The sequence below is a fragment of the Rhinolophus sinicus genome, linkage group LG03 (genome assembly GCF_036562045.2).
Source record: "Rhinolophus sinicus isolate RSC01 linkage group LG03, ASM3656204v1, whole genome shotgun sequence".
Classification (NCBI taxonomy): Eukaryota; Metazoa; Chordata; class Mammalia; order Chiroptera; family Rhinolophidae; genus Rhinolophus; species Rhinolophus sinicus.
Genome location: NC_133753.1, coordinates 97,472,161 through 97,500,114, shown reverse-complemented (window position 1 = coordinate 97,500,114; position 27,954 = coordinate 97,472,161). Strand labels below are relative to the sequence as shown.

At 57.1% G+C, this 27,954-nt stretch overlaps 1 protein-coding gene across 2 annotated transcripts; it reads right to left on the bottom strand.

Annotated features, from left to right (window-relative positions):
* Positions 1-2,742: 2,742 nt before the first annotated feature.
* Positions 2,743-27,006, bottom strand: LOXL1 (lysyl oxidase like 1). 2 transcript variants are annotated; one of them, XM_019736051.2, is made up of 7 exons: positions 25,568-27,006; positions 11,826-11,934; positions 8,914-9,051; positions 8,255-8,411; positions 7,603-7,698; positions 5,899-6,014; positions 2,743-3,080 (listed from the first exon to the last, which is right to left on the bottom strand). In XM_019736051.2, exons 1-7 carry the CDS (start codon positions 26,700-26,702, stop codon positions 3,074-3,076), a joined length of 1,758 nt encoding a protein of 585 aa, XP_019591610.2. In that variant the 5' UTR covers positions 26,703-27,006; the 3' UTR covers positions 2,743-3,073. The 2 variants fall into 2 exon arrangements, 1 of the variants encoding a protein (XP_019591610.2); XR_012494867.1 differs by having other exon boundaries at positions 7,603-8,411.
* Between the last annotated feature and the right edge of the window lie 948 nt (positions 27,007-27,954).

Below are 27,954 nucleotides of genomic sequence, written 5' to 3'. Positions count from 1 at the left end.
AGAGCGAGGGGAACCAGGAGGGTAATGTGTTTGCCTGGGTCCTACGCTGAGGGTGTAGCAACCCTGTGTAGGGGGCAGGTGTGGAGCCATGGGCATGGGGGCTGGGTGAGTGGGAGAAGACTGAGGCTGTGGACAAGACAGCAGTGGGATGTAGGTCCCAGCCGCCTCTAAGCCCATGTCCTTCAGAGGCCCCGCCCTCTGCCCCCAGCCACACCCTCCCCTGTTCCTCCCCGCCCCTCCTCCTCCCCCACAACACCTCTCAGCATCTTCTTTCTAATAAGAAGCCTTTGTGAAGGCTCCAGGTCCAGCCTGGTTTGGTGTCTCATGCCCCTACTTCAGGCCTCTGTCTGCAGTGATGCCCCAGGCTCTCCCAGGCTGCAGTCTCCCTCCTACCTGACCCCATACAGGCTGGGCTTTGTCTATTACCTCTCCTCTTCTTCTCTCCCGCCCCTTCCCTACCTTCCCCTGCCCCAGTCTCTGGCATAAGGAGCAGCAATGGAGCTCAAGGAGCTTAGGCCCTCAGGACACAGATGGGCAGAATTAGTCCCCTGCCACTTGCACCGCCTCTGCTCTCTCTGTCCCTCCTGCTCGCCAGCTACACCCACTCCAAACTGTTACTACTTAACAAATTCTGTGGCCCTGACCAAGGGGGAGGCTGTAGGGAGGTCCGTATCTCTCAAAGTGTTTCTAACAGCAGCATCTGAGAGGTGGTGAGCCTCTCAGCTCTGGCGCTCAGCAAGCAGAGGACGAGGGGAGTTAGGCAGGTGACAGAGGCCCTTTGCGGCCCAGGTGGATTCCTGCACATCAGTGCCCAGAGGTGCTGGCAGAAGCTCTCGGGGTCTGAACTCCAGAGGGAGGGAGGGAGGTTCTGGGTCAGGAGAGGAGACGACCTGCCCACGATGCCTCCCTCCTTCCTCTGGAAGGCCTTGTGTGACGCTGAGCACCAGGTGCTTAGGTGAGTACAGGGGCACTGCTACGGACCAAAAGGGATCCTCACCAATCTGCAGGGACTGTCTTCTTAGAAACCCACTGTCCTTGTTCAGGCAGGGAAGGTGGTCCTGTGCTCCTCCCCTCCCCCCTCCTGCTGGCCCCCTAGTCCCAGGGCCAGGCAGCCCCCACTGCCCCCCAGGAACCCTCCCTTGAGCATCGCTGAGCCTGTGGCCTCAGACGGTTTCTCATCCTGGGCTTCCTTCCTGACCTGGGACCTGGGGACTTTTGTTTCTACCTCAGGGATTGACTGAAGTCTGAGCCCTCCCTTGCTCATTCTCAGGGACACCTAGAATGGAGAGGGGTGGGGCTGGAATCAAGACAGCATGTCTGAGGCGTACAGGGGTGAGGGGTGTAGCAGGACTGTGACCCCTGGATGACAGGCTTCTGCCGAGGCTCCTCAGGCCTCCTAGTCTAGCCCCGGATGGAGTGGTAGGGCTACAGCTCCCTCCCTGTGCCTCAATGAGAGAAGGTGGGAAGGGTTCCAGCCACACTCCACTCCATCCTGCTGACTGGGCTGGCCAGTGACCCAAGGGCTCCAGGGGGCTGGGGCCAGGACCCTTCTGGAAGCACAGCAGGATTCCAAGAAGCCCTTCTTCTCCACCCTGTCAGGAGGCCTCTTTGCTACCAGGGACCTTGAGGCATGAATTGCATGAGAGCCCAAAGGGGGCCCCTTCTCCTTAGAGGACTCTGGGTGCAAAGGGGATGGGGTCCACGGTGGTCTGGAGGGGTGGGTCCACCCCCTGCAGCTCATGCAATGCCTGTCCTGCAGGAGGAGCTCAGTGGCTCTCCATTCCAGCCTGTGAGCCGGGCAGCATGCATTTCCCCTTTATGCTGGGGAAACCGAGGCCCTGAGGTGTAGCATGACTTGCTCAAAGTCTGCACAGCCAGTGAGCAGGATACGTGGCCCTGGAACGCACAGCCCTGGGTCTTGGACTATCTCTTGCCCTTTCTGACTACCGGTCCTCCTCTGGGAAGGCAGGGAGCTGGCAGGGGGCAGGCGGGTGCAGGAGTATCCTGAGGGCTCATGAGAGGGGAATGAAGAGGGGCCTCGCCCCCTTCGGCTTCTTCCTGCCCTGCCCCAGGGTTCAGGACCTGAAACACCACAGCCAGGGCAGGAGAGCAAGGGCCTCCCTCGACCTCTGACTCCCGCCCTCATCAGCCTCTGCCAAGAATACAACTGTTCCTTCCCTTCCTGGGGAGAAACCAGCCCCCATGGGAAGCCTCCACCTTCCCCCCAGGCATTGTCTCACTAGGTGTGGCATGCACCCCTCTCTGTGCCCTGTGAGTTCTGAGAGCAGGAACTGTGTCTCATTCTCCTGTGTGTGCTCAGCCCTAGCATGGCCCCAGCATTCAGCAGGTGCTCAATACGTGAACACGTGGCTATTACAGTGAGTGATTGCTTATGAGAGCAGGGGTTGGAGGGTGGGAAGTTGGTGGGGAGTGTGAGGCTGTAGGAAGAGGGGTGCTGGAGGATGGGGAGGCTGAGCAGAGGAATGGGTGGGAGCAAGAGTCCCCCCCCCCCAGGGGGATCCCCTTCCCACACAGTGCGTTTGGCCTTGGGGTAAACCCCTCGGGGTTTCCACAGGAGGCTTGATGCCCTCGATGCCCTCTTGGTCAAGCAGTGGTCCTGAGGGGTGGGGGTGGCTGCCCTTACGAGACTCTGCTAGGGGAAGCAGGAAGCCCCAGGGCGTCCCCTGAGCCCAAGCCAGCTCTGGCCAGCCCAGCTGGCAGGCCACATGCAGAACCGCAGAGTAGAAAAACCTTGTTTTATTCAGCCCAGGTCTGGGCAATCTTGCTCTGTGGTATGCCCAAAATATAAAAAATAAAAACCAACAACTGACAAAATAACGCGGTAGAGAAAAGTTAAGTACGACATAGGGCCTGGCATCCAGAATCCCTGTGGTTTCGGTCCATGTTCGCTCCCTGAGGCCGGCAGGGAGGGATGTCCCTGTGTCCCACTGCCCCTGCCTCTGGGGGTGGGGGCTGTGCCCCTTGGGCCAGGTTTGTCCTGGTGGGAGGCTGCCTGGGGAGCAGGACCTGCCTTGGGAAGTGGGGGTGTTGGCTGTCGGTCCACCCTCTCCGATCAGGATCTAAGGAGAGAAACAGAACAGGTCAATGGTAGGCAGAGGGGCAGGCCCTCACCTCACTGTCAGCAAGGCCCCCGCTGCCTCCCCAGCTGAAGGCTTCCCCTGCACAGCCCAGACCCCATGTGGAGGGCAGGCACGGGCCTCAGTTTGCCTCAGTAACCTGGGCTCGGGAGAAGGGGTCCTCAGCCCCATGTCCCAGAAGGGGGGTGTCATGGCCTCCCACCCAGGTACTATCTCAGGACCATCCCCTCCCTGTGCTGTGAGTTTCAGATTGTCTTGTTTTCTAGGCAGAGCTGCTACTGTCTGGAAATACTTTCTTTCTAACTCAGTACTTTTTTCCCCCAAAACCTCCTTTTTCCTCTTCGGAAACAAGATTGAAACCCACAGGCGTCAGTCCCGTGGCCTTTCTGGGAAGGCTCCTTCCTTCCAGCTTCCTGTGTGCTGGCCCAGACGCCTGCCTGCGGTCAGGGTCACAGAGACGCTCTAATAAAACCTGAGCCTTTCCAAGCACTTATGTAAAAGGCTCAAAGGGAAGGGCCCACAGGCCCCAGGGGAGGTGGGGAGGGAGGTGCTCTGCTTTGCTGTCTGCCTTGTTGAGGGGCCTAGCCTGTGGTGCTGCCTGGAAAAGGGAGGCTGTTTTAATCCACCTTCCCCAGCAGCAGGCAGAATAAGAGGGGCTGTAGGCTCCCTGCCCCACTGCATGCCCCTCAGCCCCCTTTTTTCTTGTATGCTCCCTTCCTTCCTTCCTTCCTTCCTTCCTTCCTTCCTTCCTTCCTTCCTTCCTTCCTTCCTTCCTTCTCCTTCCATAGAATGGCTTCCCAGAACACTTCTGCCATTTAGGTAACCCCTAAATTTAAATGGCTAATTGAGACAGGCCCTGAGGAGTGAGAAAGGGCTGGAAATACAGGCCTGAGAAAGAGCCATGCTGCCAGGGAGGGGCCAGGAGTCAGTTGTTTCAAACATACTCTATGACCTGAATAATTCTGATATATTAAGTTGGTGCAAAGGTAACTATTGTTTAACAGGTTAAAAATCATTGCAAAAACCACAATTACTTTTGTACCAACCTAATAATTCTGCTTATGAGGAACCTAATCTCTGCACAGAACTAGAGGCTGTTGTTCTCATTTTTAGTATACATGGTACGATGGGGAGTGGAGTCTGCTTCGTGGTAGCACCCAAGGCTGAAAGAGCTTTCTCTAAATGGGTCTTGATCCTGCTCACACACTGAGCCCTGACCCCGCTCACACGCTGAGCCCCGACCCTGCTCACACGCTGAGCCCCGACCCTGCTCACACTGAGCCCCGACCCTGCTCACACTGAGCCCCGACCCTCCTCACACGCTGAGCACCGACTCCTCACACACTGAGCCCCGATCCTGCTCACACACTGAGCCCCGACCCTCCTCACACACTGAGCCCCGAGCCTGCTCACACACTGAGCCCCGACCCTGCTCACACACTGAGCCCCGACCCTGCTCACACACTGAGCCCCGACCCTCCTCACACACTGAGCCCCGAGCCTGCTCACACACTGAGCCCCGACCCTGCTCACACTGAGCCCCGACCCTGCTCACACACTGAGCCCCGAGCCTGCTCACACACTGAGCCCCGACCCTGCTCACACACTGAGCCCCGACCCTCCTCACACACTGAGCCCCGACCCTGCTCACACACTGAGCCCCGACCCTGCTCACACACTGAGCCCCGATCCTGCTCACACACTGAGCCCCGACCCACCTCACACACTGACCCGACCCTGCTCACACACTGAGCCCCGACCCTGCTCACACACTGAGCCCCGACCCACCTCACACACTGACCCGACCCTGCTCACACACTGAGCCCCGACCCTCCTCACACACTGAGCCCTGACCCTGCTCACACACTGAGCCTTGATCCTGGTTACACGCTCCACCTGTCAAGCATTAATAAGCATCCACTTTTGGGTAAAGAGGACTCTCTGGGCCTTGGAATCTCTGCTGTTCATCCTCCAGCTGAGGGATTAAAGCTCTAGGATTTTGCTGTCTCTCCCTTTTTTTAATGCTAAAGAGTTGCTTTGACCTGATCAAACATTTTAAACTCACATGTAGTGGGGTGAGGTTTCTTTTGCAGGGGGCCGCTCTGCAAAGTACTTCATGGCAGGAATCAGGAGAGAGGCTGAGGACAGCCAGCATGAGACAGTGACAGCTGAGGACCCACCCTACCCAGGAGCCACATGCCAAAGGCCTGGGCTCAGAGCTTATCAACTTGACCATGGGCCCAGCGACCAACCATGTCTCATTCCAACCAGAATCACCTCTAACCTGGGACTGTTTAACTCAACCCACTTGATAAAGACACTAATGATCATAGGTGCCATTTATTGAGTGCCCCTGTGAAGGGTTCTTGAATGTGCACGGATGTCAAGCCTTTAAATCCTCCTCACAAGCCTACGTGGGATATAAACAGTGGCTATTGTACAGTTGACAAAAGCATCTCAGAGAGGGGAGGTGGAGCTGTCCAATGTCACAGAGTGAGGAAGTTACAGAACTAAGACTGCAGAGCCGCGCATGTCCACTCAGCGATGCTGCCTCTTGCTGGTTCCCACACGACAAATCTTAGGGAGCCACACCCCAGATCTACACGGCAGCCTGAGCCCCACCACGGGAACACAGCCTGGGGCTGCTGCAGACAAGACTCCCCCTGCCCTGCCTGTGGGCTGGGCCCACCTGCAGCTGTGTGTGGCCGCAGAGGTGAAAAGTGCAGGTATCCTGGTGTGTGTTTCACGTGGCCTGGCTTGTTCCCGGGGCAGGAAAGGGGTGGAGCAGGCGAGCACTTACTGGACAATTTTGCAGTTTGTTGTAGAAACATAGCGGCCTGTGTAGTGGATGTTGCATCTGACCACATTGTTGGTGAAGTCGGACTCCAACACAATGTACTTGGGGTTCACATGCACCTGGAGGAAACGGGCAACAGAGGGAACGGGACCTGGTCAGAGGGGTGTGTCTCACTTGGTCACCAGGCAAGGTGGTGGAGAGGCAGACAGACAGAAAGAGGGAGACGGGGAGGTGGAGAAAGACTGCGTGAGAGGTAGGAGGTAGGAGACAGATACACTGATGGAGAGGCGCGGAGAGATGCAGAGAGACAGAGGGAGGAAAGAAGAGGCCGCCCTAGTTAAGAGCACATCAGGTCACCCTTATCAGAAGGTGGGAAACTTCCCCAGGCCAGTGGGCTCCGCACAGGGCATTCAGGCTCAGAGAGGTTGAATCACTGCCCTAGGAAACACAGCAGGGAGGGAGGGGCCGAGCAGGGCTCCCATGCCCGGTCTCCCGACTCCGAAGCTCACACCCTTTCACCGCATACGTGCCCGGCTAGATGACCTGCTGAAGGCCTGTCTCATGCCAGGTGGCATCCTCTGCCTGGAGCCCAAGATGCCTGACACTCACTGAGAGGGGCCAAGCACAAGCTGTGCTTTTTGTCTGAAGAAAAGCTGTCAGGACACAAGGAAGCCTTTTCAATGTTGGATTACTGGGGGGCGGCTCACGGGGGTAGGCTACACCCAGCTTTATTTGCGGAACACTTGAGATCAGGTGGGAGGAGGCTACTTTTAAATCCTCGTACACTCCTTATGGGCGCGAACTGCGTGTTGCTTATGTGCTTGGCTCTGCAGGGCCCATAATTCAGAGGGGCCTTTGTACAGTCTGTGAGTGGATGCACGAGGGGAGGGCAGAAGAGCCTGGACAACCTCGGCCCCGGGGGACATGCAGCAGGGCCCCCCGAGCCTGCTGAGAGGTGCTCAGATGAGGCTGCAACAGCTTCCAGGTAGCTGAGTTCTGAATATGGCCGCCCCAGCAGCCCATTTCATGCAGGTTAAAACCGTTTCCCAAGCCTGTCTTCACTGCTCTTGCTTCACTGAACTTCAGTGTGGAGCAGCAGGTCCAGGGGGACCTGGCACAATGTACCCGCCCTCACTTCGTACCTGGGTGGAGGAGGCTGATTTGGTTCCCCAGATGAGGTCATAATGGCCCGGCCCTGGTAAGCCTGCACAGGGGTATACCACGTGGGGCGGTGTGTCCCCACCGTGCTTTTCTACCTGTTTCCTCCCAAGGGACGGGGTATTGGAGTGAGTGTGCTTTGGAGGTGGGGTTCAGGCTGGAAGGGACTATTGGTCACAGGAGTCCCTGGCTTTGCAGGGGTCACTGTGAGGAGCTGAGTATCTCTCTCAGACGGCAGTGTCCTCTCCCAGATGGCCTGCCCTGCCCACAGACGGGGGATGGACCACATGGCTTTCTACGTACTCTGTCACTTAGGAAAGACAGAATCCCCACTCTCTGACACCACCACACCTGGGCCGAGGGCTCCTTGGTGTCTTTATGGAAAGAGGCTGTATGTGCCCGAGGCTAAGACCTTCATGGGAAGGGCAGACCTCTGTGTGAAGGCCCAGGATGCTGGGGAGGGACACAGCCAGAGGCTGGAGTGTATTTCAGAGGTGGGGACACTGACAAGAGCAGCAGGCGGAGGGGGTGCCCAGACCAGGGGCCCACCTTGAGGATGTAGTTCCCGGGCTGCACGTCAGTGATGTCAATCCACTGGCAGTCGATGTCCGCGTTGTAAGTGTCATAGCAGCCTGGGCTCAGGCCCTAGGAAAAGGCACAAGAGTAGAAGTCGGGTGTTGCATCCTCCTCAGAGCCTGGGGCCTCCTTCCTGTGCTTCGCCCGACCCCGGCCCAGGCAGCTGCTCGGAATGGGGCTGCTCCTGCCTCAGCCCATCGGTGGCCTAGAGGGATCAAATGAAAAAGGGGGCATGCCTGGGAGAAATGGGTGGAGGGGCACATAAAGGGACAAACAGGCAGTACAGATGGCCACTCTGTGATGATGGGACAGATGGAGAGAAAGGTGGATTTGGGTGCACAAGTCGGCAAACAGAACACCATGCCATCCTGACTTTGTTGGAATGTTCCTTTCTTTCCAAGAGAAGACACCTGGGAATGAAGCAGGAAGGGGCCGGGGGCGGGGGTATGCAGTCCCCAAGGGGCCCTGTAGTGGCCTGAGGACTGACGAGAAGAGCCTCCTCTGGATGACCTGAGTGGCCAGAGCCTTGGCCAGAGCCAGGCTGCACAGCTGTCCACTCCTCCAGCTCCATTGGGCTGGGCCGTATCCTGCACCCCTCGCCCCTACCCTGCTTCTCTAGCCCAACCTGCGTGTGTGAGGTGCATGCGTAGCGCTTGAGGTTGCCGAAGTCGCAGGTGCTGTCCTCCAGGCAGAAGCTGGCCTTGTGGCCCTCGGCCACCTTCTTGCCTGTGGCTGCATCCAGCAGGTCATAATGGCTGAACTCGTCCATGCTGTGGTAATGTCTGGAGGCAGCGGACAGGTTGGGGGAGAGAGAAGAGGGCCTCGTCATCCCAGGGCTTCCCATCCTGGCCCCCTCCTGAGATGGGCCCAGGTGACCCGGATGTGACACAGCCTCCTGACCAGTCTGGGCTCCTGTGTCCCCTGGGTCCCTGCGTCCCACAGGGCGGCATCTCTGTGTCCCCACCTAGCCAGGTCACCCTCCCCTGCCAGGGCTTCTTACTTCCTTTTGGGCAGCCACTGATACCGGCCTCCCTTGGGCAATGCCCTCGTTCCAAGCAATTTCATCCCTATCAAGACTGATCTTTCCATGTCTCCTGTTCCAGCCCAGCTTTTGCTAAGGCTCCTCTGAGAAGCCCTTGCCCCGCTGATGGATCCTTGGGAGAAAACAACTCACAGGGCCCTCCCACCAGCACCTGCCCCTCCCGAGCACTAATGTGGTGGGGAACTAGGGCACAGGTCCCCCAGTCCAAAGGGAGGGCAGGAGAGGCCGCTGGCCCCACTCACTGGTGGCAGCTGTGCCACTCCCAGGTGTGCCGCGGCCGGTTCGGAAGGAAGTCTGCTGTGCCCTGGTTCTTCACACGCTGGGGGAAGCGCAGTAGTACCCTCACGTCGTAATCGGTGGCCTCTGGGGCGTAGGCTGTGCTGCAGGGACAGACGGGAAGCACAGAGTGGGGCTGGGCACCATGACCCCGAAACCCAGAATGGCCGACTTATCCCTGAAGACGCTGGCATCTGACCCCCTGCTCTGTGACGGAGGCTCAGGCCTCTCCCCCTCTTTCCACTCTGGGGCTGGCAGCTGTCACCAGGGTCAGGCCTGACAGTGGGTCCCTGATGCCTGCAGGTGACTCTCAGCTCGGAACAGCCCCTGGGGTGGGGCCATTCAAAATCTTCAGAGGTCTTTTTAACAGTAGCCCTCCCAGGAGATTCTGACAGTCTTGCCTCCTCCAGACGGAGCCCTGCTCGTTGACTAAAGCGCTGTCTCAGGGGTGGGCCTGAGAAGCAGGTCAACATCTTCGTGTCAAAGCCTCTTCACTCTCCTGGTCCTGTTTGCCTTCCGCTTCCCCACGCACTCGCACTCTGGGCTCCAGCTTCCAACACTGTTTTCCAAACAGACTTAACTCTTCTGCTAATCTACACATTTGCTCAAGCTGTTTGCCTGACCCAGAACTCACCCAACCCCTAGGCCAACTCAGGCCACTCCCCCAGGAAGTCGCCCTGATTGCCCCACTGAAAGGAATGTGACTGCCTGTGAACTCCGCCAGCATGGCCTGCAGCACACCCTGTTACACAGACCTCACTCGGTCCCTGTGACTGGGCCACCTCTCCCTGACTGCTTGTGTGGCTTCAGGGCCAGCGCCCTGGCCTTTCCTTCAGGGAGCACACATCTGGTGCAGTCCGTGCTCACAGTTCACTCATTGACCCCCAGTTCCCACCTGAGATGGGCCCCTGAGAGTTGTCCTGAGCAGCTTCCAGGCACGTCCCTGGACCCATTAAGGTCTGGGTCGTCAGGCCAGAGGCAGGAGGTGGCCAGCTGTGGGTATTAGCTCTCTCGGAGAGGATGTCTGGACGCCAGGCAGTGCAGGCTCCTCTCTGCCAGGACATACGGCCCTTGGCCTTGTCTGGGGGAGGCTTGGAATCCATCTGTGTCTGGGTTGGAACAAACATCCTCCTTCCCTCTGCTGAGCTCAATGCTGCCCTTCTGTCCGGCTCAGCACACCGTGGGAAACCATCAGGGTCTAGGTTCTAGGCCCAGCTTGGCCACAAAATCGTGGTGAGACTTGGAGCAAGTCCCTTCCCTCGTCTGGGTCCTGCTGGCTGTCTGCACTCTGGCACAGCCGAGCCCACACTCCCGATGATCTCCGAGGCTTTGTGCTCCAGGGCTTCAGCTTTGGCAGGTCTTCTAGGTCTCACCCTGCGCCCAGCTGCCTCTCAGGCCTCAGCCCTTGCTGACCTCTCCCCTCTGGCCGTATACAGCTCCAGCCTGCAAACTGCTCATGCTAGCCCCTCCTCCCACCCTGCTGCTAAACCAGGAGACCCCTCCAGGACAGGGCCCGGCTGTCTCTTCCCCAGCCCATCCAGAGCTCAGGTCTGGACACAACGGGATGCTCCAGGAAGATGGAGGGATAGTTGGGTTTTGACTCAGATGCCTCAAAACTCAGCCTTCATGGATTGCTACGGAGACTGTGAGTCCCTCATGCTGGAGGAATCAGCCTAGTAGCGTCACCACTGTCTTCTCTTCCCAGGGACCGCTGGGACACAAGGCCTGAATGCACAGGCCACAGGCCAAGTGGCACTCAGCGTGTGGTCCTAGGGCTGTTGCCAGTCTGTAATGAGATAAGGAACTCACACCAGCATGAGAATCAATTACATCACTAATCACACTTTTCAGTTCAGCTGACACATTTTTTTTGAAGCCAGACTTTCTCAGTGGAGGAAGCAGTGAGCTGAGTGACATCCTGGCACAAGCTCCTTGTTACAGATAGGTAACAGCTGTGGTCAGCTACTCTGAGTGGCAGTGGACTAGAGGTTCCCTACGTGAGACAATGTTTAGATTCCAAAGGGGTTCCCAGATACTAAGAAATAAAAGTAAATAAAGAGTTCAAATGTCAAAAGCAAGTAATGAAGAAAACTAGGTGCTTCCGGCATAGAGAACTGTCAACAAAAGAAGTATGTCTGTGTAATCTTTAACTAGTTCTTTTAGCACAGGACGATGTCCGCAAAGCATACATATTTGAACAGAATATTCGCTGTTAATAAATTTAGAAGCCAGCTCTGCAGGAGGCAGAATCGCCTCGGAATAATGAAGAGTTGGCTGTGTTCACCTTCTGGGGTCACGTCAACTGGTCTTTCCCCTCTCTGGTGCCACACACAACTGAGGCTTCTTTGCCACCCATGCATACTGGCCCTGCTGTGACCCAGGCAGACAGCCTGGGTCAGCCACAGCCACACTGTGAAGGTGGCCCATATTCTGGCCCCATCCTGAAGGCTCGGTCCCCCCAGAGGACTTCCCCAGGTCCTCGTGGAAGCATTGGCAATCTGAACTCCCCATGAGGAAACTTCTCATGAGGCAGCTCGGATCGGAAAAGTTTTAGTTCCTGTCATTGCACCTCGGTTTCCTGATGGGGCAACACAAACCTTCAGGGCTGGAGTGAAGATTCAGGCCACAGCAAAAGGAAGCTCCCTTGTGTAGTGATGTGTTCAGAAATGATGGATAACAGCTTGTTCCCTTCCCCTCCTGACTCCCTTGGGGCAGGCAAGGCTCACAGATGATGAGGGCCAGGTCCTGAGAGGCTCAGATGCTTGGCCGAGGTCATGCAGATTGCAGGCAGCCTGGCAGCCTGGCCAGCACACATGTGGGTTCTGGGTGACTCCCAGGGACTGTCCCAATGCTCCAAGTTTCATCCTTAGCTCCTTACCTGGCCAGGCATTTCTCCTCTGCTGCACAGCGCAGAGAGTACAGGTGGGCTCTCTGGACGTAAGTGGATGCTTGCACGTAGTTGGGGTCCGGGACCAAGTCAGGGAGACCTGGAGCAGGCAGTGGGGGAAACGGGGATGGAGCAGGGGAAAGAGCGTGACATTAAGGAGGGTCAGGCTGGCCGTGGTTAATGCCCAGAGACCTCCCCAGCCCCAAATACCCTTTGTCATTCTCCTTCCTCTATACAGGCCGTCACCATCTTCAGGAAGCCTCCCAGCCTGAGCTAGGTGTGGGAGGTGAACCTTTCTGCCTGGGTTCAGGTGTGGGTCAGGGAGGTCAGGGAGCTCTGGAGCTCTGTGCTGTGGGAGCACTGAGACCTCTTGGCAGAGCTGGGACGTGAGCAAGAGTGGGGGACAGGGTGGAATGTGGAGCCAGAGAAGAGGGAAGGGTATTTTTTAGGGGAACGGCATGGACAAGGGCTTGGAGGCAGGACTGAATGAACCCGGTAACTTCCTGGCAGAGACACTTCCCTGCACCTCCTTATTCCCCAGTCCTCTGCACCAGCCTCCACACACCCTCTGTTCCTCTCGTCCAGCATTCTTCATGAACTACCAAGAGAGCCCTGGGTTTCTGGCCCCAAGTGGGTCCCAGCAGGCTCATGGCAGAGCCAGGTGAATGTTGGCTGGCAGAAGTGGAGGTGGGCAGGAAGGAAGGGGCTAGGAGGAAAACACGGCCCTAGAGCAGGCTGCTGACCGGGCAGGATTCTCAGCCTGGGCGCCCGGCCAAGTTCCTTTCTTCCTGCCATCTGCCCCTGGACCACCATGTGCTCCCGTCTGCAGCCTCTGGCCTCCAACCTGAAGGGCATCTGGCTCCCTCCCCTAACAGGGCGCAGGGGAAGTCTGGAATCTGCTCCAGTTCCTGTGCTCACTTGTTCCCAGGATATCCTAGAGCCTGGGTCTGTCCATCCTGCCTTCCTTCCCCTCAACCCTTCACCAAGCATTAGTTCCAGTGAGGAATTAGCAGAAACCAAACTCAGGTGTCTAGACCCCATCTGCATGAAATCAAGAAGCAATGACCTTGATGCTGGGAGTGTGGGGGTGCTGGGTGGGATGGGTGGGAGGTGGGCAGACAACTCCAGAGCCCTGGGCTCCATCCCAGCTGGTTCACTGACTTAAAGGAGACTGGGCCTGGAGCCTCTACGTCCCCTCCCGTCTCAGGCTTCGGGGACTCTGGCAGATAAATGATGAAATGAGGCTGTAAGTTCCTCCCAGTTTCTTTCAAGCCCTCTGTCCTTGGGGGCCAAGCGAGGTAGGGGGACTTGAGTCACATGGCCAGGTTTCCAGCTCCCTCTCCTTGCTGCCAAAACCCTTGTCGGCTTTTAGGTCCAGAGATGAGGCAGAGGAGGGGGACGCTGGCACCTCAGCCTTTCACAGAGGTGTCGGCCTGCACACCACCCCTCACACACACATACCTTGGGATCCCAGACTGTGCTGCTGCTCACCCGGGGCCCAGGCCTCATGCAGGGCCGGGGCCAGGCAGCCAGCGTGACCTCACCTACTCGGAATGGAGAGAAAGCTCGGAGCACAAGGGTGGGTGAGGATGAGGTGGCTCCTGGCGGATGGGGGCTGTCTTGGCCAGCCGAGGGCCCGTTACGCAAGCCCCCAGGAATGCCTGCAATCATTTCCCCAGGGATTCTCAGGCCCTCGAAGCAAAGGGCCACCTCGGTGCCACGCCGGCTCTCACCCACTGTCCCTGGAAGTCTTTGCGGGGACGTAAGGAAGACAGGAATAGTCCCCTTCCCCAACACCAAAGCGCCTTTCCTTCAGCACATGTGGGGGTGGGTCAACTGGGCCTGAAGCCTCATGAGACCCACCATTTGGCACCAGACAGCCGCCTCCCCCATCCCAGGCCCGGTTTCAATAAACACTGCACAGATGGCTCCACAAAGCTTTCCTGGCCCGACCCTTCCTCTCTAGCCCATTGCATGAGTTAGCTGTGCCGTCCAGGGAAGTTAGAAGAGCCAGCCAAGTAAGAGGCCAGGGGTATTCAGGGCCAGTGAGGGTCAGTGCCGCTACTCTCCTCTGACTGAGCCCTGACCATGGTCATACAGAGCCTGACCCTGGTCAGACTGAACCCTGACCCGGGTCCTAGACTGAGCCCGAATCCTGGCCACACACTGAGGTCTGACACCTGTCAACAACTCTGAACCTCAGACTCACTGCTGTTTGTCCAAATTACAGACTAAAGCTCAGTACTTAAACAAACAAACAAACAAACACCTTAAAAGGAGTTGCTTTGATGTCACCAATCCTCTTTGATTGTAGCTGAGTGGTGTGGGCTTTTTAAAAATAAGCTCCAGAGCCATGGGGGAGAAGCCGTTGTGTAGTGCTACATGTAGGCATGTGGGAGAAAGACTAAGGACAGACAGACACCTCAGAGCTGCTGATTGCAATGTGAGCCCTGACCCTGGTCATCGATGATCTTCCTCTTATTGTTGAGCGATCTCAGGTTCAGATGGGTGCCTCCTGCTCCAGGAAGTCTTCCCTGATTGGCCTCTGTGAGGCAAGCTTCTTTAACGATTAGCGGCTTAATGCAGTCATCCCTCAGTATCCAAGGGGGCTCGGTTCCAGAAACCCCCACCCCAAGAACACCCAAATCTGCAGATGCGTAAGTCTCTTAGTCGGCCCTCTGTATCTGTGGGTTCCCCAGCCCCAGAAACGGAGGGCCAACTGTAGTTTTCTGTTCCAAACATCCACAAGCAGCTCCTCACGCTGTGCTCCAGGACACCAGGGCGCATGGAGGTGCTGGAGCGACCTGAGGCTCAGGAGTGCAGCGCAGCTGCCCAGTCACAGGTCGAGTTGGGGCAGCTCTAGGAGGAGACCCCAGGCCCCGACACACTCCCAGGACTCCTCCTCATTCTTTTTATGAAAATGAACTTTTTTGAAATTTTATCTACATACAGTCAAATACACAGGTTTTTGGTGTACAATTTGGTAAGTTTTGACAAAATGTATACACCATGTAACTATCACCACAATCAAGCTGTGGTTTCCATCATTCCTGAAGGTTCCCTCCTGCTCCTTCCCTGTAAATCCCGTTTGCCCCTCCAGCACCCCAGGTAATCATTGATCTGCTTTTTCATTACTTTAGTTAATGCCTTTTCCAGAACATAAACAGAATCACACCGTCTTTATCTTCTTTTTGCTCCACATCTCACAGGGGCTCTGTGACGCCCCCAACTGAGTCCCCCTTCCCCCCCCATCAGCCAAGCTCCACCCTGTCACACATACATTGCCTCCCAGAAATCTGCTGGAAGAGAGCCACCTTTAGGCCCTGTACCCTCCTCCCCACCCCCTGCTGAGGTCCCTGGGAACAGCAGGCCCCCTCCCTCTGCTGGTATGTTTTTCCAGGAAGGAACAACCCCTCCTTCTCTGGCCTGCTCTCCCAGGAGGCACAGTCAGAAGCCAGGCCTGCAGCGTGGGCTGTCCGTCCCTTCACAGGGTCTTGGGCAGGGGGCAGGTTGTGTGATGAGAGAATGCTTGAGCAGGGGTGTGTGGAGTAGAGGCAGGGGTACTGGTCTGTTGTCTCTGGCTTATGGGGTGCAACCACACCCTCCAGGCTGGATTGGGTGATGTCCAGTTACAACCAGACCGTGTGCTCACCCCCCCCCCACCTCATCCCAAGAAGACCCTGGAGAGGGTAATGCTTAGTCAGAAGGCAGAGAGAACCACCAGTCACGGGGACATAATTTTGAGGAGGGGCTGGGATCTCTTATCCAGAATGAATGGAGTCATCCAGTTCTTGGACATGGCACTGGAGACTCTATTAAGTGGGTTCCATTGAGAAGTTTTCCTGGAGACTCGTTTTCATAAATGCAGAAAATGGAATTAATCATAATTCTCATTTCAGAGCAAACTAGTCATTATCATCGGTCTTTGCGAGTCCCGTCTCTTGTAGTAAAATTTGTTAATCTTCACCCTCACCTCTGACTGTTAGATATGTCCACAAACATCTGTGCCTCTGTGTAAAATCTGCCGTGCGTATGTATTCTTGAAATATATAAATGATATTGTCTTACAATCGCATTCTGTTTTTTAGGTTCTCAGTCAATGTAAACATTTAAGATCTGTCTAGTTCATTGCTTGTCATTGCTATAAATAAACAGGCTTCATAGCGTGCACCCACAGGCCAATCTCGCCGGTCTCCTGGGACGGACGCCAGGGATGGGCTAACCACCTGAAGGCTGCCTGGGGAGGCTTTGTCACCATCAGCATCTCAGGAGGCAGACAGGAACCTGGCTTCTTACCAACTCTGTCCCAGGCCTTCTGTGTGGCCCTGGGCAGGCCTGGCCCCTCTTCAGGCCTCAGTGCCTCCATTTCTCCAGATTCTGATTGTCCTCTAGCCTACTCATGGCCTGGAGCCCTGGGCTGCCCCTCTGTGGGCACCCCTCCATACTGACCACGGGGTCGTGCACACAGGGAGTCAGGCTGCACAGAGCTGGGCCGGAGTGGGGGGGGCACTGAGTCAGAAGGCAGCAAGGGCCCCTGGGCTGGCCAAAGCCAGGCTACTTGGCTAGGGAGGAGCTGGGTGGAAGCGTAGTGGGTCCCAAGGCCCTTCCGCAGGTGGCTGCTGGTCTGGGAAGCCCGTCAGCCTCTGAGGGCCGTGTCAGACCTCCAGGGCAGTGAAGTCACAGAGTCAAGGACAAGGCCCAGCTTCTGCACGCTGGCTCGGGCCCGGGAGCTTCCTCTGTGCGGGGTCCAGGCCCCTCACAAGGTGCTCAGGCCAGCCTGCCCCACCCTCCACCCAGCCTGGGCCTGGGCCTGCGGCTGGTCCACATGCCAGCCCATGGGAACCTGGGACAGTCTTCCCTTCCCCTGGCAGGACACAGGCTGGGCCTTCTCGGTAGTAAGACTCGCAGGCGAGTTCACCATCTTGTCCAATTCCCTGCTGTCCAGGTCCCTTCCCTTTTCAGCTCCCCCATGTGGACAATGGGGAGATTGGACTAACCGGTCCTTGAGCATAATTTGATGGCTCCATAAACACTTGGAGATTAAAATACTTTTCAGGGGATATTCAGTCCATTCCCCAGCCTTGGGCAAGAGCCCAGGACCTCTCACAACCTCTACAGACTATCCTTTAGCAGCCAGGAAATTCTCCCACGTCTGACCTAAATCCTCCTGCCTTATGAGCGATCTGTTCCCTCCTGCTCAGCGGTTCCTGGAGGCTGCCCAGTGCAGAGGGCCTGCGGTTACATTCCTGCCACTTGCCCACACCTCACCTGTTTCCCTGTTGGCTTCCCCTTTTCTGTGGGTTCCATAAACCTCATCTCCTTGGAAATCTTCCCTCCCCAGGCCCTCTGCTCACAAGAAGCAGATGAAGGAGAGTGGAATGCAAAACAGCCCCAGTCCCCTGAGCCTGGTACAAGGATAAACAATGCCCAGCAGACAATGGGCAGTGGGTGTGACACACGTGCGCAGCGGGTTGTCCTGGCTCCCTGAGCAGCCAGACTCCAGAGGAGCCCTAGGTAGGGAAAGCAGGGAGCTGAGAGCATGGCCTTGAGGAGCGATGAGCTGAGAGGGCCCCCGGGGTGGGAGCTGGCAGCTCCGTGCCCCATGAAATTATCATCTAATAATCAGGACATTAAGTTGTCAGCAGCAGCCCGGCAGAGCCAAACGTGCGTGACAGGCAGGCCGGCAAGGTGGCAGTGGGGTCTGCACCCCACTGTGAGGGGCGATCCCAGCCCAGGCAAAGGCGCTGTGCTAGCCATGAAGCCAGCCCCAAGCCTTCCATGGCTCCCCACTGCCCACACAATCAGCCCAGACTGCTCAGGGTGGCAGCCACAGCGTCCTTAACCTGGCCTCCCAGATCTCTTAACACTGAGGATCAGTAGACAGCTCCCTAACACACCTGACATTTTCTGCCCCCGCCTCTGGTGCTGTGGTGCCCTTGCCTTGGAATTCCCTACCACACACACACACGCACACACACGTACAGCCCAGCTCTGCCCTCACTGGGGTACAGTTTTTAGGCCCCACAGCTTCCCCTGTCAGTCCTGACCACCCCTCTGCCACCGCCCTGCCACCCCTCTTCCAGCCCATCTGCTGCCTCCACCAGACTGGGAGACACTGTCCGGTGGCAGAGATGGCCTCACTCCTCTCTGTGGCAGGGCCCAGCTCAGAGAAGGGCATCTGTGAGTGTTCAATTGAGCAAACCACCCAGGAAGCAGGCCGGGGCTGAGCTGGGAGGAGGCCGATGCCAACCTTTGGGGAGGTTAGCGACCTTCCTTGCCGGCCAAGGCTTCTGCCACCTCCCTGCACACCTCACTGACCTGCACCCTTCCCAGTGTGAGCACAGCCTCTACCTCTCCCGGCCTCCCGCCCTTGCAGGCCCTGCTCAGGGCGCCTGCCCCACCTCCAGAAACCTTCCTGGATGTTTTAGGCCTCTGGGCTCCCGCCCTGCCCCTCAGATCCTTGCCTGTGACCTTTTTCCATCTCAGCTTCTAGCAGCTTCACCCTTCTAGCTGCACAGGCCATAAACCTTTACGTTATGCCTGACCCCTTCTCTTTATCTTACACCCACGTCCAATCCATCAGGAAATCCCTTCAGCTCTATCTCCAAAATACATCCTGAATCTGACTTCTACCACCTCCATTGTTGTCTCCCTGCCCAGCTGCCGTCATCTCTGCCTGAATCTCTGTACCAGCCTCCTCGCAGTCTCTTACCTGTCTCCCCACTGTCCACTCGCAGCACAGCTGTCAGGGCCTCTATTTAAATGTCACTTCTCAGCTCAAACCCTGCAGTAGCTCCCCGATGCAGGAGAATCCGAGCCAAAGTGGCCACAAGGTCTTCCATGGTCTGGGCCTGTTACGTTTCTCACCTGTCTCCTATTATGCTCCCCGCTCCCAGGCCACTGTGCTCTAACCACACTGACACACACTTGAAACCCCCAGGGAACTCTAGCCTCAGGGCCTTTGCACTGGTTGTTTCCTCTATCTGGAATGCTCTTCCTGCAAATAGCTGCATGGCTTGCTCATTCCCCTCCTTCCAGTCTCTGTTCAAATGTCACTTTCAAGAGGCCTGTTCTGACCACCTTTGCAATCTGCCCCCTCTACGCTCCAGCTCTCCCTTACTTATTGCTATTGTTTCCACAGTACTTACAACCTTTGATTATTTACCTATTTATTATGTTTACGCATGAAAATACAAGACCCATGGGACAAAAACTTTGTGCGTTTCTTTTCACTAATGAATACCCAGCTTTAGGCCACTGCCCAGCACACAATATTGTTGAATGGCTGAATATCCTCATGAGGTGCTCAGCCAGACAAGAGCTCCTGGGAGTGGGTGGGGTTCTCCTTTGCCTGCTCCCCAGCTGCAAGCCCAGACCTCAGGGTACAGCAGGTCTGGGAGCTGCAGAGATGGAGGTGGGCTTGGGCCACTGCATCCTGTGTGCCTGCCTTCTTGCTGCTGGGCTGAGACCTCAGCGAGACACGGGTAGGTCTGGGGCATCCCTGCACTCAGCTCATGGCCTGGCACCTATACACCCATGGGGTGAGCATGTTCACAAATCACTGCACCCCATAGAGGGTCTGGTGCCATCTGCCTGTATGAGCACAGATTTCATGACCAAACAAAGAATGGGACTGATTCCAAAAGTCCTTTTTTTTTGGAAACAGGATTAGCTTTGGGGTTGGAAAACCTGTGGTATCAGTTGTCTCCTGAGCAGGAGGAAAGGTGGGTTGTCTCTCGAGGCTTTTGATGGCACAGGTTTTTCAGGCCTTGCCTTCCTAACCTGAGTCCCTTCCTGCTCTGGCGTTCTGACACCAGCATTACCCATTTCCAGGTGATACGCAAATGCCTGATTTCTGAGTGCCCATGAGCAAGCGGGAGAAGGACCCTGGCCTGACCCTGGCCCGACATCTGAATGCAGACACAAAGGCTCTCTGGGTGCGGCTGCCTGTGGTGAGGAGGCTGCTAGGGCAGGGCAGGGCAGGGGACCAGACCTGGCCGCTCATTCCGGCCTCCCGAGCCCAGCCAACTGCTGCTCCACAGGAATGCCTGCATGGGAATTAGAAGCAGGTGTGGGCCGCCTGGGCTGACCACCCTCCTCCCCTCGCCCTTCCTCTCCTGCCATTCCAGCCACTGCCCTGGGGACTTTTCCATGTGTTCTTGGCTTGGACAGGAGTGGGTGGACTCAGGCTGGGACTACTGGGGAGGAGGGACCCTTCAGAGCCAAGAGGACATTGAGACGGGGGCTCTGGGGTTTGGAGAGAGGGAGGAGGGGGACGAAAGGCCAGGACACCCAGGTCAAGTGCGGCGGGAGCCTGGTGCCCACAGGCCCTGATGATGTCCCACCCTGCTCTGCCACCACCTCCAAAGGCTCTGTGGGGCCTGTGGATGCGAGACAAAACTCCAAATGTGGGTTTTCCAGGGGGTTTAGACTTGAGAGAAACAATGAACGTGAAGACATACCCTTCCTTCCCTGAAGGCAGTCAGTGGGCTAGAGAGTCAGCCTGGATGCAAGCTTGGCCACTGATGAGCTCTGAGACCTCAGATGGGTTACTGACCTTCTCTAGCCTCGGTTTCCTGGTCTGTAAACTGAGGGTGATAATACTATCTATCCCACAGGTTGCTGGGGGGATTAAGAGAAAATGAAAATAAAATACCTGGCATAGTGTCTGGTGCATAGTAAGTGTTCAATAAATATCCGCTTCTATTATTATTATTTAAAATAGGAGCTGTTTGTTCTGGCAATGATGGCCCAGTTTGAGACCAGGGGAGAGAAGATGTGACCTGGCAACTGGATGAGAGAAGAGGCAGGAAGTCTGCCTTAGATGAGGCTGCCAGGACACCACTTGTTTGTTCCCACACTAGTGGCATTCGACTGCCTTACAGGGAATTAGGAAGAAGACCCAGGTCCCTCTCTCCACTGCTCACTGGACCCTTTACGACAGTTTCCTCTGCCTGAAGACTCCATATCTTCCTGAAGGAGCACCTGAGGCAACTTCAGGGAAGGAGGGAGGGGTGCTGAGCTGTGATTCTGGCTCTTCCAGTCACCACTTATATGACCTGGGCAAGTCACTTAACCTCTGAGGGTCTCAGTTGCGTCATCTGCAAAATGGGAATAATAATAATACCTCGGGTTGTTATGAGGATTAAGTGACCCTACTTGTAAAGTTCTAAGAACAGTGTCCGGCACTTAGGAAGCAGTAGATAAGTGTTTGTTAAGTAAAGGTCCTGGAGTCTGGCATGAGGATGGCAAGGCTCTAACACCATCCTGCCAAGGGAGTCTTCACTTCCAAAGCCTTCACACTCACTGGCCTATCTCACCCTGTCACACACAACCTGTGCTTGGAACAGAGATGACTATCAAATGTCTGTTGAATGACCAAAAAAATGAGTGAATAAATGAAGTGTGCAGGGTATGCAAGAATACATAAAAATTAAATACGGGGTATACATAAAAATTTTAAAAATAATAATGTATAACAATTAAGAACTCGGGATGGGGAAGTCATGCAGACTCAAATCATGGTTCTGCTACTAAGAGGTTGTGTGACAATTAGCAAGTGGGCCTGTCGCCTTCTATGAAATGGGATGAATAACTACCTGGTTCATGGGGTGGCTGCAGGAACTAAGAGGGGTGATGTGTAAAGTGCCCTATAGATGCTAGTGTAATTATCTTGCCCGCTGCAGCTGGAGGAACAGAGGCCCAGGGAGGGGAAGTTGGTGGAGGAGGTCCAGGCTGTCGCCCTGCCCACCTGGAGGAGGCAGGGTGGGGGTCCTCCTAGGTGGTTTCTGTGCAAAGCAGAGATGACAGGCTCGGTGTGAATTCTGGATCAGCTGCATCCAGCCTGTGAGATCTCCCTAAGTCTACGTTTTCTCATCTGTACCATAATGTCCAACCTCTCTAGGAGGCTGTGGGGGTGAATAAAATTACACACTTAAACCGCTAAGCTCAGCAGGTGTTCTTCAGCAAATGGCCACGTTGTCACCATCATCTCCACCTTGGGACTCTAATTCGGGATGCTTGCTGTGGGAGGCTGCTTCCATCCTTCCCTGTCTCTACTCCCAGCCCTGTGGAGGTGGGTAGGTGACCTGGAGGGGCGGGGGGGGGGGCAGGGCGCCAAGGCCATTCTCAGGGACTAAAGGGAGTCTGACCTCTTGGGTATGAGGCACTGGATGGAGAGGTGAACACCCCAGAAACACCCCGTGTGTGCAGGGAGGTGAACCCTCTAGGTCTAGGTATAGCACAGTCCCCATGGGGGCTGTGGAGACCTGAGAGAGGGACGAGGTGGCGGGGAGAGGAAGGAGGTGCCTCAAGGCTCTGGAGCCACGGGCATTCAGATTTTGTCCTGGAGGCATTGGGAGCCACAGAAACTCCTGAGCGGGAGAGAAACATGGCCAGCAACTCGGGGTTTATCTGCCCCATGTGTAGGATGGACTGGTGAGGGAGAGGCAGGGACCAGGGCATCAGGGAGGAGGCAGCCACAGCTCCCTGCTGACCTCCAACTGGCTGTGTGAGGGCAGGGATGGAGGATTCATGCCAGGCAAGGCTGGCACAGAGATGCCCTGAGAGGCTCCATGTAACTTTCACAGGGTTGTCAGAGCCAGTAAATCAGGCTAGGGGTGTAAGGGAGAGGCCCTGGGAGAAGAGCCGTGGTCTTCTGGGGCTGGCACTAAGACCACCAGCTCAGAGAAGCTGAGGCTGCGGGGAGGACGGAGCAGGGGCAAGGAGGCCGGAGAGGGGGGTCTGGTCGTGGGAGACAGACAGTGCTGAGGACACAGCCGGGCCTGGGAAGCAGGCGGCCACCCTCCAGGCCTCTGCATGGATTTGCTGAGGGCCAGGAGAATATGTGACTCTCTCTGGGCCTGTTTCCTGGTCTTCTCTCCAGTTACATGTTGCAGAGTTGGAGGCCTTGGGCATCCCCCACCCAGGATGGGAGGGAAGAGGGTCCAGGCCCCTCAGGGAGAAACTGGGTCCTAGAAAGGCGCTTGGAAACCACCCAAAGATGGCGGGACGAGGGTGGTGCGCACATGTGTCTGGTGTTGTGAGGACACGTTCACGCCCACGCACACAGGCTGCCAGCGCCCTGCTTCAGACCCCTGGGTGTGTGGCCAGGAGGAATGAGGTCAGCCTCGGAGAATCCGCCCTGGACTCCCACACCAGGCTTGGGGGTCTGAGCTCAAGAACAAGACTTGGACTTCTCTGAACAGGGATTTTCCATGGTCCCAGCCTAGTAGGGTGGGGATGGGGAACCAATGATGGGCGGGAAAGTAGTGCTCCCTCTCTGAGCCCCAAACTGGCCCATACCCCCAACAGTCCCACCCACACACCATCCCCTCCATGACTAGGGGAGGGTGCAGATGGCTCTCCCTGCAGCAGTGCTTGAGCAGGTCCCCTGAGTCCCCAGACCCTGCCTGGGGAGGCTCCTCCTCTGGGCTCCCCTAGCCCATCCCCCCAATGCCTGCCCAACCGCAGCACTGAGGTATGCCCCAGAGCAGGGCCTGGATTTGGTGCATACCAGGATATGGGGCCTGGCCCCTAGTATCTACCTTCAGGGGAGAAATGTCTTTCATCCAAATGAATTGTGGGGCTCAGGAGCAATGGCCAGAGGCCCTGCCAAGCACCAAGCACCCCCAGTCCAGCTATAGCCTTGCCGTGGTTGGTCCCCCTCTGAACCTTAAGAACTACAGGCCAAAGAGGGGCCCTGGAAAACCCACTGGCTTGGAGCACAGATGTCCAGTCCCAGGCCTGGCTCTGCCAGCAGTGCTGTGGAATTTGAGGTCTCGGTTTTCTCCTCTGCTCAGAGGTTTGAGGGGGGGCGGTTGGCTGAGCCCCACTCTGTGGTGTTGCATTCTAAGAAAAGCTACTGCAAAAGTTTAGCACCTTAGGGGCGGCCGGATGGCTCAGTTGGTTAGAGCGTGAGCTCTTAACAAAAGGTTTGCTGGTTCAATTCCCACATGGGATGGTGGCCTGTGCCCCTACAACTAAAGGTTGAAAACGGCAACTGGACTTGGAGCTTAGCTGCCCCTCCACAGCTAGTTTGAAGGACAACGACTCGGAGCTGATGGGCCCTGGAGAAACACACTGTTCCCCAATATTCCCCAATAAAATAAAATAAAATAAAAAGTTTAGCACCCTATATGTCTTCTCCTGCAAGGAGTTTTCTAGGAGCAGCTGAGCAGCTGACGCTCAGCTGCAGGGTCCCGGTGAGAATGAGGGTGGCTCCTTATCATATCATATCACAGAGGGCCCTCTACCTTACTCCTGCATGTTCTCACACTGCGATTCAGCGCCCAACTTGAGGGCTATGCCTCGGATGTGAGGGGGACACTCCCTCACCTAGCCTTGGGTTCCAGCTGCCCCTAGGGAAACAGGAACGCCCCCGCCCCCCTCACACACACACCCCCTTACCCCTGCTTCAGCAGCAACCTGTCACCCAAGGTCGGTGTGGCTGAAGACAAGGCATCAGTCCCCATGCTGACAGAGGCAGAGGAGCTAATGCTGGGGGTGCAGCACCTGAGCCCCTGGACCCCGAAGACCTCAGTTCTCACCTGGTGGGCCTGGCACAGTAACCTTGGTGTGGAGCAGGGAATCTAAGAGGTAGGGCAGGAGTGGATTGCATGGACAATGGGGACGGAAGGAAGGCTGCCCCCTGCACTGCGTCCTCGTGTGCAGATGGCTTGGGCCTTCCCAGGTCATAAAATCACCCACACCCCACCCACACCCAAAAAAGCCAGAGGGAGGCCCATCCACAGCAGCCTCCTAAGATTCTCACCCAGGGCCTAGACTAGGATGAGCTGTGTGAAGTGAGTGAGGCACTGGCCTGGGGTGCAAAATTTAAGAGGGTGCCAAAAAACTCAGGAACCAGATAAGTAATATTTCATGCAATATTTTTAAAAATCAAAATTAATGCAAAGAAGTCTAGGATGAACAAAACATCAAAATTTCAAATAAAGAGAGCATCAGCATTGCTGATTTTTCTGTTTGCCGTAGGCTCCAATGTGGCTTGGCATGGCACCGTTACTGATTCTATTTAAAATTGGGATATTTTGTTCATGATGGAATGTTTTACATTATTTTGCTCTGAAAATGCATTAACATATTACCTACCTCAATGACTGAGTTTTTTGGTACCCCCTTAAATTTTGCACCCAGGCTAGTGCCTCACTGGCCCCTCCAGTGTCCCTGAGAGAACTCTTGTCATCTAGTCTGGATTCCTAGGGCAAGAGCTTCTCCTCTAACCTCCTGCTCACTGGGGCCAAGCTCATGGCGCCCAGGGACCAGGAACTTGCCACATCTCCAGAGGGATCCTATAAGGCCTTTCTGACCTGCGTTATCCCTGCTTCACCCTGTGAGGCTGGCATAGGGGCATCTCCAAGGGTGGAGGACATGCCCTGATTGGAATGAGGAAGAGGCAGGGAGAAGAGCTCCTTCCCTTTGTCCCCAAATGACCCAAACCAGGTCTGGAAGGTGCTTCTTCCCAGAGCCCCCTGCCCCCAAGCCAGGGTCAGAGCCCAGGCCTGCCTGGCCAAATCCTGGCACCAATGATGTGTAGCCAGGGAAAGGCTGAAAGGTGGGATGTGCAGGGCTCCTGATAGGGGGGTGGGGGATCCTTAGCAACGCAGGGTGCTGGGGGGGTCTTTGGTTAAGGACGGAGGAGGGTCTGGGCTCACAGAGCGGTTCACCTTCACCAGGGACCAGGAGGACCAAGCACGGGGTGTGGGGACAGTACTCACCTCGGCCGTTCTGGGTGGGCCGGTACACGCTGCCCACGCTGAGACGGCCCTGCTGCGCGCCGTTGCGCTCCCCCACGGCCGGGGGCGCATCCGAGCTGCGCACCGGTAGGTATGGCGGCTCCACCACGAGGAACGGGGGCTGCGGCTCCACGGCCCTCGGCGGGACGTAGGCCTCGGGCGGAACGTTGGCATAAGGCGGGTACCAGCCGAGGCGGGGGTCGCCGCCATAGGCGCCGCCGTTGCCCTGAGCGGCGTCGGGGCTAGGGTCGGGGTGGGCCTGCTCGGAGCCCGCGGCGCTCTCGTGGTACAGGCTGTGCGAATAGCGACGGTCTAGGCCGTCGGCGGGCTGCGGCGGCGGCGCGTAGGGCCTCTCCGGGGCCGGGTAGAAGCCCTGCGGCGAGTACTCAGGCTGCTCCTCGCCCGCGCCGTACTCCTCGTAGCGCGCCCGGGGCTGGAAGGGGTAGACGACTCCCGCCGAGGCCACGGCCGCAGCCCCAGCGCCCAGGCCGCCGCCCGCGCCGCGGTAGTACACGTAGCCCTGGTCGTAGGTCCGCGCCACGGGATCATAGGTCTCGTACTGGCTGACGAAGGGCGCCTGCGGGTAGGGGAACTGCTGCGGGAAGGAGGGTGGCTGGCGGTAGGAGGTGGCGGCGAAGGCCGAGGCCGAGACCGAGGAGGTGGAGCCCCCGTGTTGGGAAACCGAGGTGCGGGCCCGGGCCATGCCCGTGCTGTCCCCGACGGCCACCTCGCGCCAGTTGTCGGGCACCTGGCCGAAGCCGAACGGGTGCCGCGCTTGGCCGCGCACAGTGTCTGAGCCGACGCGCCCGGGCAGGGGCAGGGAAGGGGCCTGCCGCCGCCGGGGGCCTCCTTGGCTGCGCCGCTGCGGGGTCTGGGGGGCGCCCGCCAAAAGCACTCGGGAGCTACTCTCGCCGCGCTGAGGTCCTGCAGGCACGTACTCGGAGCCCGAGTTGAGCAGGCTGTACACCTGCCCGTTATTCTCCCACTGGATCAGCTGTCGCCAGCGCCCCGGGTCTGAGCCCTGTCCCTGCTGGGCCTGCTGCCCGTGCACCAGGACGCAGAGGCAGGCGCCCCACACCAGGGCTCCCAGCTGCCAGCCGATTCGGGCCAGAGCCATGGTGGCCCCTCTGCAGAGGCCTGGCGGACCGAGAGGCTCTCAGACTGTGCGTGCTTCTCTTCCCACGGCCTCGAGGACAGGATGGCGCCTTGCCTGCCCCAGCTCTAGCTTTGTCCATCCTGGCCTTGGTCCGAGCGGGAAGGCTCCTCCGATGACAGCATTTCGAGGCCAAGGGGTCAGGGCAGGGCAGGGGCGGTGCCCAGGGCTGCAAGAGGCTCTCTGCAGGGCACCGGGCAGGACCGCCTGGGGGTCTTACTGGGGCAGCCGGGCACTGGCTGCCCGCGGGCTGGCGCTTTCCCACTCTGAATGAATAAGCAACAGGCTGGGAGCTTTGGGAGGTTTCGGGCAGCCTGGTCCGCCTGCTGGGGTCTCCTCCGCAGGGCCCTATGGCCCGCCGGGTTTTAGCTATGTGGCCTGTCCCACAGCTGCTGTGCTCCCTCAGTGCCTGGAGCTCCCAGCCAAGCCGCAGACCTGCCTCTGAGGAAGGGAATGAAATAAAGTGTAGGAGGGGTCCTCTGGGGACTCAGACTTGGGAAGTGGGGCCCAGGCAGGCTAAACAGGGCTGGGTCGGGGGAGTCAGCACCACCCTGGCCATTTCTCTCTGTTTTGGACCCAGACTCCCCTGGTCTCCATCTTACTTACTGCTTGTGTGGGCTTGAATGAGCCCCTGACTCCTGTCTGCTCCAGCCTCTCCCCAGGACCCCTGGGCTCCAAGTCCCCAAAGCCAGGGCTAAAAGACACCCTCCTTGGGGAGATGCCGAACCCCAGCTGAACCACCCTCTAATTCTGGACCTCAGGTGCTCCTCAGTTTCTTGGGCCTGAGTATCGAGGGGCTGGAGCTTCAGCTTTTTGTCTCCTGGCATACCTCTGGGGCTTACTCTCCTGGTTTATAGACTGGGCGTATGCCCTGTGCTGAATAGAACTTGTGAAATCATGCGAGAGATCACCTTCTCACACATTATGTATGGTTTCTGCTCTTGAGTTGACATAACCTGGAAATATCCTGAGTGTGCACATGAATAAAATGAAACCCAGGCCTATCTGATATGGGGTGGGGGTCGTGTCACTGGCAGCATGGTTCACTGTAAGCAGAGAACAGCAGAAGTGGAATTCAGGAAAATGGGCCCAGGCCTGTTGCTGTGATTAAGTTGCTGGGTGATCTTGGGCAAGTCCCTTCCCCTCTCTGATCCAGTCACCCTATCTGATCATTGGAGGATTAGACCAGATGGTTCCCAAGAGGGCTTCCGGAGGT

Excerpts from the sequence above, each read along its gene's own strand:
- LOXL1 (XM_019736051.2), bottom strand. The coding sequence starts at position 26,702 with ATGGCTCTGGCCCGAATCGGCTGGCAGCTGGGAGCCCTGGTGTGGGGC. Across the intron at positions 9,052-11,825 it reads GAGGAGAAATGCCTGGCCAG|CACAGCCTACGCCCCAGAGG; the intron begins GTAAGGAGCTAA and ends CTGTCCCTGCAG. Across the intron at positions 8,412-8,913 it reads GAGTGGCACAGCTGCCACCA|ACATTACCACAGCATGGACG; the intron begins GTGAGTGGGGCC and ends CGCTGCCTCCAG.